The sequence below is a fragment of the Vitis riparia genome, chromosome 12 (assembly GCF_004353265.1).
Source record: "Vitis riparia cultivar Riparia Gloire de Montpellier isolate 1030 chromosome 12, EGFV_Vit.rip_1.0, whole genome shotgun sequence".
In the NCBI taxonomy this organism is placed as follows: Eukaryota; Viridiplantae; Streptophyta; class Magnoliopsida; order Vitales; family Vitaceae; genus Vitis; species Vitis riparia.
The window spans coordinates 20,877,560-20,892,601 of record NC_048442.1 but is presented as its reverse complement, the minus strand read 5'-3'; the positions used below and the strand labels follow the sequence as shown (position 1 = coordinate 20,892,601).

Genomic DNA, 15,042 nt, shown 5'->3' with positions numbered 1-15,042 from the left:
AACAATTTTTTATAAAAGTGTTTTTAACTTGTACTACTTGAGTCTATTTAATAGTAATTTTATGAAGTATTTTTAATTATTTTAACACTTGAAAATTTTATTTTTCAAGTATTGAAAATATTAAAAATACTTTCTAAAATAATTGTGAAACAACTCTCTTATGATATGTTACATTAAAAAAAAAAGTGATTTTAAAAATGATTCAAATGTGTAAGAAAAATATTTTCAAACGGTGGGCTAACCCATTAAGAATTATTTTCAAATCAATTTGTGGTGGGTGGTTCTACTTCAAAGTTTGAACATTAACTCGTCGTCTCCCCATGTTGAACGACTTGAACTTACGACTTCTGGCTCCTATTCATTTGACCAAATAAAATAGTGGACTATAGCGGTTGGACCAACTGCAAACCCAAATTGAAAACCCATCCAGATTAGCCTAACGTCATATCAGTCATTGCTTGCCTAATTTGGAGTTGTAAAATTAAATGAAATTCCCTGATACGTAAGCTGAAAAGGCAGGAACAGAGAAAAAGGAATTCTGAGAAAATTTCAAAGAGGGTGAGGATGTGACCCTACCCCCAATCCTGATTCTCTATACAAACAAAATCCCATTTGGGCTTCTTGATTAGGATACCCATTTTATTCACACCACTTGGATTGGATTCCCTCCTCCTTCTATTCTCACTTATTTATTTATTTTATATTTTCTCAATTTAAATATGTCCTTTTTGCTTTCTCAAAAACGGGTTTAGCTTTGTTTGAAATGTAATTAATTTTTTTGCCTCACTTTGCATCGTATTTCTCAAAAATAGGGATTATAACGGGTGGGTTTGGGACGGATCGCCTCCATCCCATCTGTCCCGTTTATTCAAAATAATTTTTATCAACGTCTCATTAAAAATAAATTAAATCAAAATTTAAAATTAATTTTATATATAGCGAGAGTTGGGACTGAATTAGACAAGACAACATCTGAACATGTTTCGGACTGATCCCAGGTTTAAAAAAAAATCTCAAATCTGTCCCAACGGGCGAGTATCCACTCCATTGCCATCCCTACTTAAAAATTGTAATTGTATTCAAATTTTAATATTTAATTAACGCATGGTTGGATTAAATACATTTGCTCATCTAAGATGGAAACTTTTCGGATGATGGAATGTGATATGCTCCTTCATTTATATGAATGTTCTTAAAAGAGAATTTAGAATTTTGTTTCTTTTTTAAATGATTCTGGCTGCGGTGCCAAACAGGCTGAAATGGTTCAACCAGGTACAAGTCAGGATTGCCTCAATTGATCCGTTGATTAGAGGAAAGAGAGAGAAAGGATAGGGTACAAGTCAAATAAGCATGAATTAATACATTAATGAAACGGCTTGATTGGGGGGCGTTGTCGTACTCTCACCGGGGCTCGCGTGGGTCTACCCCTGTCTCTCCCTCTCCTTATCCCCAAACACCATTTCTAGAGAGAGAAAAACAGCCCCCAAAAAAAACCAAGAAAAAAAAAAAAAGAAAGGGAAAATAGGCAGGTAGAGAGAGAAAAAGAGGGAGAGGGACAGGGAGAGAAAGCTGTATTCCACATGGCCTCGCTGCCTCTGGGTCCTCAAACCCACCACCACCACCACCACCACCTTCCGCCGGAACACGACCCTCTCAAACCTCCTTTCCGCCGCCCCGACCACCTCGACTCCGACAAGGTACTTCACTTTCCCGCCTCTGTCTCCACCTCAGATCTCCTCCGATCCACCTCCTTATCTTTCATTTTCCTTAATTCTCACCCGATCTCACTTTTCTCGCTTTTTCTCACCCGTTCTAGATCGGCGCATTGTCTCCGGGACAGTCCCCTGGCGAGATTCTCCGATCGGGGGTTTTTGTTTTTCTTTTTTGTCAAATTTTTTTCTTGAATTTTGGTTTTGTGATGTAGGTCTTTAGGTTGGGGTTTGTTTCTCTGGGTGTATCGCTTTTTTTTTTCCTCTCCTTTGTTTGGTTGCAATGGAAATTTAGGAAGATGGAAAGGAAGAGAGTTTTGGATCTCATGTTTTGGTGCTTCGGGTGTTTTCATTTTTGGATGGTTAGGTTTAGCTGAGCTAAGGTGTTTCTGTTCTCAGATTCAGAAGAATGTGAATTTTAAGATTTTTCTTTTGCCTGGATTTTGTGTTATTCAGTTTTTCTGCCTTTTTCTTGTCGACAAGGAGGCGTGTTAGGGTTTGTTGGACATTTTTTTTGTGATTATTTGTTTGGAGATTATGAAGGTGTTTGATGCTTACTTTTAGATCTTAATAAGATCTTGGGTTGTTTTTAGGGTTCTCTCGTGATCTGATGTTTGTTGAATACTCTTTCTAGGTTGTTGTAGTTTTCGTTATTTGATTTTTCTGTAGTTTTGGTGTATTTGTTGGGTCCCTTTCTTTTTCTGTAGGTGGAGTTTTTGGGTTTGCTTGATGCTGTTAGCATCGGCTGATTCTCTCTGAATAGTTTTTTCTTTGAAATACAAGCTTTATAGCATGTGATGCTTTCTTGTGAGCTGGAGTCATTTTATTTTGCTTTTCCTAGTTGCATATCTTTAGGGATCTTTATACTTTACTTAGATTTCAATTGGACCCTAAGCACGTATTGATACTTTGGATATGTATTTATTCTAGGGTTTTCATGTTGAATATTTAAGGCATTTCACAGTGGTCCTTCTGGACATACGTTCATTCATTTTCTAGGCATCTTCATTCATTTCTGGGTGGTTAAATTGTGTTGGTGAGGGGTTTTTTAGTAGTTCCTTTGGATATGTGTCTATTTTGGGGTACCTATGTAGGATTATTAAAGTGTCTCAAGCACCATTTTTGCTATGATCATTGCTTCTTAATAATAGTTTGTCAGTTTTTTTTTTCCGTCATTTCATGCATTGTTGATTGCTGAGAGGGTCTTATGCATCATCATAATTTTACAATGATCTGTAGCATGGCCACACAAGTTAGATGTCAGATGGGGATGCTTCCCAAAATCAAGACATAGAAATGCATTGCCAGTGTTTTTATGTGAATTTACTATATCCAACAGATATGATTGTGTGTTTGAGTTTGTCTGGAAGAAACATAAGGAACGGAGTAATGATGTTACAATAGGTTCCATGATACTAGGCATGTTATACTTGTTGTTCAACATGTTTTTTTATAGAAGGCGAACACATGGGTGGGCACAGGTTTGGTTTAGAAATAGCAGCTAGCAATAGGGAAGATTATCCTATTTGACATAATTGGCATGTATTTTGCATTTATTTTATTCCTCTGACTTGATGTGAATTGCAGGAAATGTCAGCTGCTGTTATTGAGGGGAATGATCCAGTCACTGGTCATATAATTTCTACCACCATTGGAGGCAAAAATGGAGAGCCTAAACAGGTGAGAGTTGGATCTTTCATATTCCTCGAATGCGAGTTATTCCTTTTGACATTACTGTTTTTTTTCCTTCTATAATATGCAATTGCATTTAAGGGTTTAAATGCTTTGAGAATTTGATCAAATTTTTGTGAAAATTATTGGTTGAATGAGTTCACATTTCCTTCTCTGTCTCAAGGTCTTATTATTGAAGTGTTTGGAATATATCTTAATTGGAACTTTTGAAAAGTAGAATTGTTTATTGGATTCGTGAATCAGTGTTTCCTGATTTGCTCTTCCCAGTAAAAATGCTTAGGCCTCTCTTGTGATGCTTCTTGCAGACCATCAGTTATATGGCAGAGCGCATTGTAGGCACTGGATCGTTTGGAATTGTTTTTCAGGTACTAGTATACCAGTTTTCTAGCAAATTCAGTATTCTCACCCGTCTCTTTATCATTGAAGGCTCTCTTGTAACTTTTTTCCAGGCAAAATGCTTGGAAACTGGAGAAACTGTCGCAATAAAAAAGGTCTTACAAGACAGGCGGTATAAAAATCGTGAGCTGCAGTTATTGCGCTTGATGGATCACCCAAATGTGGTCACCCTGAAGCACTGCTTCTTTTCCACAACAAGTAGAGATGAACTTTTTCTGAATTTGGTAATGGAATATGTTCCTGAGACTATGTACCGGGTCTTGAAGCATTATAGCAATGCTAACCAGAGGATGCCTCTCATATATGTCAAACTTTATACATATCAAGTATGTAATGATTTTGTTTCTCCAAGATTTGCATCTTTTTCCCTTTTTGGTACTCCTGACCCTGATAGTAAGTGAAAAATGCTTAATCAGATTTTTAGGGGGCTGGCCTATATTCATACAGTGCCTGGGGTTTGCCATAGGGATGTGAAGCCTCAAAATGTTCTGGTATATTGTTCATTTTTTGATAAAGATTATGGCATGCTGAATCCCCTCCCCTTCCCCCCTTCCCTGTAAATGACTTGGACTGTTTCTTTGAACATAATTGCAGGTTGATCCTCTCACCCATCAGGTTAAGCTTTGTGATTTTGGAAGTGCAAAGGTTCTGGTAAGTGTTGAAGACCATGCGTGCTCCTTCTTCTTTTTTGATGCGTGCTCCTTCTTCTTATCCCTGTCTCTTTCTCTCTCTCTCTCTTTATTTTTTGGGTTCCTTTCTTCTTTTGCCTTTATATTTTTTTATTAAAAATTTGATTTTGATATTCGACTAGAAACTTTAGAAAAATCAATTCTGTTATAAATTGCCTTGAAGTGCTTTATAACTGGTGATTGTTATTGACTTTTTATATAACTGTAAATTGGAAAATTTAAAAAAGATCTACTTGCTGCCAGTTGGGTCACACATGAAGCACATATGTAATGGTCTGGTTGTTGTGTTTTAATATAGAAGGAAGGATATGATTTTAAAGGAAAAGTATAAAAAAAGAGGGTGAGTAGTGAGAGGGAGAGGAGAGGAGACAAACTAAATTATAATATCTAAAAAAATATATACTTGTCGAAATGCCTTTGGATTGAGGATGAGTACTGAATGAGATATGCTGTCGTTTGGTTCACAAAAGGAACATATTGGGTGGCCAAGTCAATCTATGTGGGGGTTCATGTTATGAGTTTCCAAAAATAAGGGTCTTCCCTGCAACCTGGTCCAATTTTACAACTTTTGGCACCGTTTTATTTTGAAACATCTGATCTGACCCCAAAAATTTGCAAATTTAATAATATATGCCCTAGTTTCAAATTAGAAGCTTGTAGAGCTTAATGGCAATTCATGCTACTAGACTTTGGCCTGTCAAAAAAATAAAAATAAAAATCTTTCAGACTTTGAGCAACTGTCTGTTTGGCAGTTGTTTTCAAGAATAGTTTCTGTTTTTCAAAACCAAAAAAAAAAAAAAAAAACAGTAAAACACGTTTAAAGAGAAAACTGTTTTTTATTTTCGTGTTTTTTGTGAACATCTTTTAGTTGTTTTCATTTGTTTTCTGAGTGGTGTTTTAATAAATAATTATACAAACATGTAAAATGACTCAATATAAAGCATTGGATATAAAAATTATTTTTAAAACATATTTAAAAATACTGGAAACAAGTTAAAAAAAATTTTAAGTTCCTAAAGAGACTTGTATTGCTCAGACCATCATAGAATGATTTTCAAAAACTGTTTTCCATAACTAGTTTTGGAAAACAATTACCAAACAGTCTAAAACTTTGTAATGTTTGCATCATATTCAATTTTCCGAGTTTTTAAGTGAGAACTTATTGCAACCTACCCCAAACAAAGAAAAGAAATGGTTGTGACTTATTTTAGGTTTTTTTTAATAGTTTAATTTTTTTAACAACATTTACTGCTGATTTTGGTCATATTAAAATTGCACGGCTTACTTTTAGCTAGCTATAAGTGCAGGAGATGCAAACATGGCCTCATTCATGAATCTGTTTCACCTGTGCAAGATCTTTCTGCCTTTCTTCTATTGCTGATCCATATTTGGAAGTGAAAGTTATAGTAGGTTTAAGGGAGCATTTCTGTCTGTGGGCTCATGGAAAGCTTCCTAGACCAGCACTAATGGGGTCAGAACTATGAACTCACAGAAGCTATCATAATTCTCTTCTTGGAAAAGTTTAATGCAATACGACTCCTGGATGTCCATGCAAATACATGAGCAACCATGAACTTTCAAACATACTTGAGGAATAAATAGTTAAGAGAGGATAAGGCAGCCTTCAGGAGAAACCTCAGTAGTAAAAGGGAAGGGTTTTCTCATTCATCAAATTTGATTTCTGATTTTGAGAGGCTTTAAGAGTGACCCATTGGTTATTCAACCAACAGCTAAATAACCATTTTATTTGCCTATGAAAAGATGTTTATTCAACCAAGGGATTATAGAATAGATTGGCATTTTGTTATGTTTTATTCAATGCCTTTTCCAGTGTTATCAAAGGCGATTGCCAGGGTCCGCCTAGGCCATAAGGCAAGTGGCACAAAATAAAGTCACCTCTTGAAGACTCAAGCAAGGCGGCTTCAAAGAGGCGAAGCCTAGGTGATCGCCTTGAGATAAGGCATAGGGCATAGAGGTAGTCGCCTTTGACCATGGGTTAAGATTAAACATACTTAGATTTTAATTTAATTCAATCTAACATTAGACTAAATAAAGTATAAGATCAAATATACTTTAATTCAATCTCATGCATTTGGACAAGATGATTTCTTTAAACAATGTAATGTTTCTTATGATATGGGGTATAATATTTAACACTTTGAATAACTATTGCTATTTTGTTAATTTTATATGACACCATGAGGGATGAAAAATTAATAATGTTGATTATCGAAGACAATGCTTATATTGGTCCAGTATTGAATAGGAAACTATGCTTATATTTTTTATCACCTTGCTATAATTAGGCTATCACCTTGTTTATTGCATTTCGCCTTAGGCTAAAAGGAGTCCTATCGCCTTTTGCTTTTGACCGCACTGGCCTTTTCTCTTCATGCAGATGCACACACACACAGGGATGACTTTTGTCCACAGATTTATGGAACTTTCCTCTTAATACCATTTCCCTCCTTTTTTGTTTTTGTTTTGTTCTATTATTGTGTTGACCCACAATCTTGGTTGTCATCTGTCAAAGTCCTGAGTTAACCATCTTTGCCTGTTCATTTTGTGAGGTTTTAGCAAGTTATAGATTTTTTTCAGGTTGTAGAATTTTGTTGTTGCCTTTTACCCCAAATTAATTCAGAACATTAATGCCGCAGTATGTTTTCCTGCATGTTTAATTTATTTGGTGTTCCATTTTGTTTCACCATGATTTTTGCTCTCATCGCTCATCAGGTCAAGGGTGAAGCAAACATATCATACATTTGTTCTCGCTACTACCGGGCCCCAGAACTTATATTTGGTGCAACTGAATACACAACATCGATTGATATTTGGTCAGCTGGTTGTGTTTTTGCTGAGCTTCTACTAGGCCAGGTTAGTGGCTGTGAGAAATTTATATTTTGTTGTTACCAAGAATTTTCCCAGTGTTTTTTTTAAGTTCATTATTTGCTTAGTTGTATATCATTTGCTTACTTTCACAATTGCAAATGTTTGGCAGCCCTTGTTTCCTGGAGAGAGTGCAGTAGACCAACTTGTTGAAATTATAAAGGTGCAGCATCATTTCTTGTTGATATTATCAAGGATCATCTACTATGGCAATCATGTAATAATGTGTGATGCATTTTCTAATAGGTTCTTGGTACTCCAACTAGAGAAGAAATTCGATGTATGAACCCGAATTATACTGATTTCAGGTTTCCTCAGATCAAAGCTCATCCTTGGCACAAGGTATGCCATTTCCTGGTTTCTTCTATGATGTGGTAGTTTCTTAGTAGTTCCATATGAGCTAGTGCTACACTAGAAATATTTAGCAATAAGGTAGGGAAGATGTAATGAGAACGGATTTTATTTAATGCTCTTAAAGAAATTGGAATTATTAAGGGTTCTTCTTTATATCTGTCTGTGTTAGCTGGTTTGGTTTGGGTTCCAACCACCTCCTTTAAATTATAAAGTTGGCTTGCCTTTTATATAATCTATCGACCTATGCAGTATCCTCTTTCTGCCTGATTCCTACCAAGATGGAACTGCCTAATTAGGTCCATTGGACTATTTCTGAAAAAGCAATGGATTTTTTCATTCTAAACTATGAAAGCTTTAATTGTCTGAAAATCAAGTTGCCTCTTCCTTGGTCAATTCAGATTCATCCAAGTTTACCTGTCCTGAAATACATATACCTACTACATTTTTTTAATAACACGGAACCCACCCATTAGCCATGCTTTGCAGGACAAGTGAAAATCACAAGTAGACTGACCATTCCTTCCCTAAGAATGATGGTTACAATAGCAGTTAATGTAGTTGTAATTACATGACTTCTATTATTGTTCTATTCTGTTGCAATTGGCCCTTCTGGGTATGTTTGTATATCTGTAAAGGAATATATATATTTTATTTTCCTGTATTCTTGTAGTTGGTGCCCCTATTTAAAAAAAAATAAAAATTTGTTTCAGGTGTTTCACAAACGGATGCCTCCTGAAGCTCTTGATCTTGCTTCACGACTTCTTCAATATTCACCGAGCCTTCGCTGCACTGCTGTAAGTTGGATTCTCCTCTAGTTTTTTCACCATTTTTAAGATGTGGTCCAGTGTCACCAGAATATGTCCTTTACTAGTGATTCATTGATAAACAGTTGATTGCACTTACCTCCATTTGGCATTTCATTTTCTGGTTTGGGCTTGGAACTATTGCACTTTTTTCTATTGCAATTCGAAGCTCCTTTATATCCATTTGCGCTTGAATATATATATATATATTTTTAACTTTCTTTTTCCTTCTTTTTTTTTTTTTTAAATTTTTGCAGCTAGAAGCATGTGCTCATTCTTTCTTTGATGAGCTCAGGGAACCTAATGCCCGCCTTCCAAATGGCCGCCCTTTACCCCCGCTGTTCAACTTTAAACAGGAAGTATGAACTGGAACTGTTTATTTTATTATTATACGACAATAGGGAAGCAATATATTTATGAGGCATTGGCATTTTTTTTTTAAACTTGTTCATGAATTTTTTATTTTCCTTTTTATGAATGAGTTTGGGCACATTGCCAATTACACGGAACCCCCTTCCCTTTAGCAGAATTTTGCACCAAAAGAAATCAGCCTATAAGACAATGAAGACCATTAATCAGGACATTATAAGCACTTATTGTTGTTTACTGCAGTATTTGTTGTCATATATATAGTCCAAGACAATGGGTGGTGTGCATTTTTTTAGCAGAAACAAAAACATGAAAAACATGAAATACAGGAGAAGATGAGAAATCCTTCCCTAAATTACAAAACCTATTCAAGACACAGGAAAAGAACGCTCCAATAGAAGTGGTGAACATTACCTTTGCATGTCTTGAAAATTGTTATGCATCAAGAAGTGGGAGACAAACTAACATGTTTTTAAGATTCAATGATGTAAAATTCCTGTGTGAAGTCTTATTTAATTGAAAATTGTTATAAAGCAAAAAAAAAAGAAAAAAAGAAAAAAGAAAAAATAAGTGATAAATACTTGAAATTTTATCTTAATTGCCATCATGGTGAGTGATTTCCATTATGTAAATTTTTTGAATATTGATCACTTAGTTTATTACCAGTTGGTTGGCTTCTGACTGATATTTAGCCTGATGTTAGCATTTATTGTATCTTTTTGAGTGATGCTGCTTGAGGGGTAGGGTTTGTTTATTATTATTATTATTATTATTATTATTTATCTTTATCACATTACTGTTATTATATCAATTTTACTAATGAATACAAGAAATTCTTAATGAAGGTTGCAAATTGCTGAGTATTGGTACTCATTATGACTTTGAGAGATTATTATCTATATATTTTAATCCGAATGCTACTCACTATCTTGTTGAATAGATCCAATTTCTACTTGGTGTACAAGTAGTTATGCTTCTCTGGAAACCTTAGATAGGTCAAAGTCAATGGGATCACATGCTCTTTGCATGCATGTCATGCTAAATCAATCTCACCTCGGTTGGGCAACAAAAGCTTTTCCTAAAATTTCAGTTTAGTTTTTTGTTGTGAAGCTCGAACTGCTATCTAGTAGGTTTTGGCTTGGATGACATGGATGATAGGGACATGCTATCTAATAGTGAGATTAGCAATTCAAGTTCACATTTGGGTTTTTGGAGTGACATGGAAAAACAATTCTATGAGTGATCCCCTTTTAATTTTTTATTTTTTGTACTTTACCCTTATTATTTAGTTGGCAAATGTTTGTAAATTTTTATCATTAGCTTTGACTTTGTTGATCATCTAACTTCTGCGTTTCATCTTTTACTCCAAATCTTGTTACAGGAATTAGCTGCAGCTTCACCAGAACTGCTGCATAGGCTGATACCAGAGCATGTCCGCCGGCAAGTTGGTCTCAGTTTCCCCCATCCTGCTGGCACGTAAATGAAGAGACAAAATATGGAACGGAACTATTTGGCTAGCTGATGGAGGTGAAGCAATGAAGGTGGCCTCTTGGGGTCTCTATCAATGAGGCATTCTGGCCTAATTGGCTGTTTTCTCGCCCTGCGAAGATGTATACGTATATATAGTGGCTGTTCGGCTTAACTGGAAATTGGTGATTCTGTCTACTACATCGTTTTAGCTTAAAAAAAGAAAACTGTTTTACTTGTGTACATTGTTTTGATCGTAAAGATTTCAGAAAGCAAGCTAAGTGGTATGAAAGATGATGGCGCAATTCATATGTAGCTAGGCGTAGGTGGGTCTGTAAGTGCATCTGCAGCTGGAGTGCCCCTACGGTAGTTTGGCTGTCTTGTACTTGAAAAAAATTCGTGATGTTTCTACTTATGTTTGTGGTGGATTGTGGTCGCGGACTAGATTTCCCAGTTTTAAGGTTGGTTTGGTTGCTTTTCTTGTGTAATTATGTTATGGTTAACATCTGTATAAATCTACATTAATCTTTTGGCGACAAGATGGGTTGCTTCCAAAACCAAAAGCATGAAAAAGATAAAGATCAAAGGAAAAAGGCAGTTTAAGGCAGCGTTGGGGTAAGGTGGTTTTCGGTAAGGAGGGGGACAAAACAAGGGGAAAGAATATGGAAGCCCTCAAAGCTTAAAAGGGTTGTTGCTAGAGGCAATGTTAATGGTTGGGCATTGGGCAATTACTGTTAAACCCGACACTATTATTATTATTACCATTATTAATATTATTATTATAAAAGGTTGGTGCTAGAGGCAATGTTAATGGCTGGGCTTTGGGCAATTAGCGTTAAACCCAATTATGAGGGGCATATGGTAGGAGGTATTAAGCAAGTAACACAAAGGGGTTGTGGTTCACTCGGCTTCTAGTTGATCAATATTTGTAAACCAAGGTTGTTGAAGAGTTGGGAGTTCAAAAAAAACTATTAGTTCATCCTATTGTATAACCATTGAATGTTGAAATCGACGTAACACCTTACTAGCCCTCGATCACACTATGGAATCACCGATGATGTTCTTCATATCTTGAGGCAATTTATCAATCAAATTCTCTATGGATATTTTATCCATTGCAAAAAAAATTATGGTTCATCCTATTCTACAATCATTGAATGATGAAGTCAATGTAACACCTTACTAGCCCCTTGATCGCACTACCAAACCATCGATGATGTTCTTCGTATCTTGAGACAGTTTATCAATCAAATCCTCTATAGATATTTTACCCATTGCAATCATGAACCTAATGTCACAGGATGCTTCAAATGACCCTCCCCATGGGCTTATATAGGAGGAGGGAAGCTTCTGGAGACTCCTGGAGCCATCTACACTAAGCCATTGGTGGGAAGAGTGTGGAAGGTTCTAGAAATGCCTAGAGATGTCCACACATCTCTACACTATGGTGGAAGGCATGAGAGAAGTCCAGGGCTTTCTAGAGAATTCTAGAGATTTCTTGTACATAAGGATGTACATAGATTAGTGTAGGGAGTTCTAGAATATTCTTGATTTGTAAGGAACCCTCCAAGGTTCCAGAGAGTTCCCTTGGTGCCTATAAATAGGTGAGGGCCTCATTTGGCTAAGGCACCACCCAAATCACTTCCTAACCAAGCAAGTGAGCATCCAAGCACTTGTAAAGGTTTCCTTGAGTTAGTGAAAGCTTCCATTCTTTCAAGAGTTGCCTACCAAGCTTCTTAAGCTTTTGAGTCGTGAGTGTCTTAACCTAGCAAGCTAAGCATCGAGGAGCAAGACTGACTTAGCAAGATCAAGCGTCTTGGCTTGTCTAAGTGCCGCACGAGCTTAGTGAACGACTAAGTCCGTGACACTAAGCCACAAATCCTCTCCATCATTCTAATATGCAAATACATGGATTTATTTTGATATCTCAAAAGGTGTGCATAATTTGTAGCAATTGAAGCTTGCATGCTATGGTCATGTTGAGAAGACCATACAAGTCCATTTGTATGTGTGAAAGTATACTAATTTTCCAAAAGAACAACTTTAGTAGTGTGTTAAATAGAGGAAAAGAACATGTACAAAGTTAATAATGATATTTTAAAACACATTAAAAACATGGATCTAAACAATCTTAAATAATAATAAAATCATAATCCCAAAATAGTGACAAATTTAATAAAAAGGTCATGGTCATGACATTCAAGTATACAACTTAGTTCCAAAACAATTTCTTAATAATACTAATTTTGTAAAATTGTAGATATAATCATAATCAAAATAAGATAAGGAGTATCATGCCACCATACAATCATAACATTGCAATCATGGAAACAGTAAAGAATTTTTGCATGAAGCTCGATTATGGCCTATAACTTTACATTGCAACCTAATGACAACTCCTTTTCCACTAAATTAAGACTATATTCAATGATGTCGAGACCTTCTAACTGGTCATTTTGAGCATGGAGGTTTAATTCAAGGGTATAAGCGACTTCGTGCATCATAGACACATCCATCAGAATCAATTATAGGCATATTATGATTCGAAAGTGGATTAAAATGGTTGAAATATATCAATTCTTACATTGGAAGCTTGTAACATGAGTCAACATATTCATCAACATCTAGTTTCATCTCATGTATTGTTGCACATACACGCTCACAAGGTATTCCTACCTTTTGCCAAGCCATACAAGTATATGTGCATTCCCTCAAGTTCACATCAATGTATATATTCATGTTAAGTACTTTAAACACGCTACCAACAAAGGGATATATAGGAAATGATCCACCTTTTATAATGTTCTCCAACAACTTTTCCTCTATCTTAAGGCCAAATGGTGTTTTCCAATTTTTTGTTGTAGCTTATGATCATATGCCAGATGAGCAAACTTATCCATATGTGCCATTACAAAGCTGAAAAATGTGTCATTACGTTTCTCCTTCAGCCAAGTATTAAATGATTCAACAAGAGTAGTTATCATCTTATCCCAATGTTGCGAATTGTCCTCCTCAACCCACTTCACTAGATCACTATTATATGTTTTCAATTTTTTCATGATTACAACATAATCATTATCCAACCTAGCATGAATAATACTATCAAGTAGTAATAATGCATTCTCTTTACCTCTCTTTCCCTTTACATTATGTTTGGTCACATGGATACTAAAATTTTCCTTTACATGGCGATAACAATATGCATGATTTTCAACTCCAAAAATTTCAGAAACATTACGAAGAATTGCTTTATGCCTATTAGATATTATGATTACATCCTTATCTTGAAGTAAGTCCTTTAATTTCTATAGAAACCATAGTCAATTCTTAAAGTATTTTGAACTAACAACACCAAATGCAATTAGGAACATGTCATCATCAACATCATAAGTTGTTGTAGAGAATGAACCTCTATGCAGTCCACTCAAATGGGGTGAGTCAATTATAATAACAAGTCAACAACCCATTAAAAAACCTTGAATTGAAAAAGAATGAGCAATGAACAATTGCAAAGAATGTCCATTATGTCCAATATATTCAACAATCCTTCCCAAATTAATCTCCAACAATCTCTTAAATAACCAAGGTAACAACTTATATGAGTTCTCAAGAAGACCATATATTCTCTCATATGCATTTTTTTTTTTTGTATTTTCAAGCTTGCTGCCACTTAACCATACTGCCTCATGAAGTCTTTGTAAATTTGATGAGGCAAAGTGCTTATAATTGCTCCATGACACGTGCACCTCTCCTTGCCCCCATTAAAGGTTGACTTAAACACTTAACATCTATACAATGATTGTTGACATTGTGGAAGGTATGAACCTTTAAAATTTTGGTTATGCCTATTGAATGAGCAGTTATTCTCAAAAGGCACTCGTCCACTGAACAACATGTAGATATTCGCCTCAAAGAATTCTTTTTTGAATTTGTAGTGAAATCTATCAACTAATGACACATATAATGCATTTCTAAATTCATATGCATTAGGAAAACTATGTTCATTCTCAATAATAGGTTTAAGACAAAGACTTAAATCATGTGGCCCAACTTCTGTCTCTACATATATATTGAAGTCATTGTTGGCTTCACATAATGCAACTGAATTGTGTTTCCTCTCTATTGTTACAATTACATTTTGTAGCACACTCAAATATTTAAAATTTGCAGCCTATACCATGAAATGAATGATAACTAATAATGCATATATGACTTACCAATTCCTAGTTTGCACATTGACTATACCTTTTTCTATTTCTACTCATTGAACCTATTTTTGTACATAAATATGAACACCATCATAACTATGGGATAACATCATATGCATGTCCTCATCATTGTCCAACTACAGAAGTGTAGATAGATCAAACTGAAGGGTGTAATGAAATGTACATCTATTTTAAGTAATACCCAATCATTGATCACATGCCTTGAAAAAAATCATCATATGACATTCATTGTCGAATTTCCTTTTCTTTGCCTACCATTGTATCATATTTATTTTTCCTCATTAGATACACTCTCCCTCTTTCATGAAGGCAAACTATAAATAAAATTTCCTAAGTCCATTACCTACGAAAATGTAAGCTTTCTTTTCGTAACAATCAAATCAATCTAAATTGCAATATTACAACCAAGGTAAATGTTACAACAAAGACAAAATCAATTAATGATCAT

General features: G+C 35.3%; 1 protein-coding gene across 1 annotated transcript; it reads left to right on the top strand.

Moving 5' to 3' along the window:
- Positions 1-1,511: 1,511 nt before the first annotated feature.
- LOC117926657 (shaggy-related protein kinase eta-like) lies at positions 1,512-10,901 on the top strand. Its single transcript, XM_034845846.1, has 12 exons — positions 1,512-1,697; positions 3,297-3,389; positions 3,707-3,766; positions 3,851-4,123; positions 4,214-4,288; positions 4,392-4,448; positions 7,220-7,360; positions 7,485-7,535; positions 7,619-7,714; positions 8,437-8,520; positions 8,787-8,885; positions 10,280-10,901. Exons 1-12 carry the CDS (start codon positions 1,581-1,583, stop codon positions 10,376-10,378), a joined length of 1,245 nt encoding a protein of 414 aa, XP_034701737.1. The 5' UTR covers positions 1,512-1,580; the 3' UTR covers positions 10,379-10,901.
- The last annotated feature ends 4,141 nt before the right edge of the window (positions 10,902-15,042 follow it).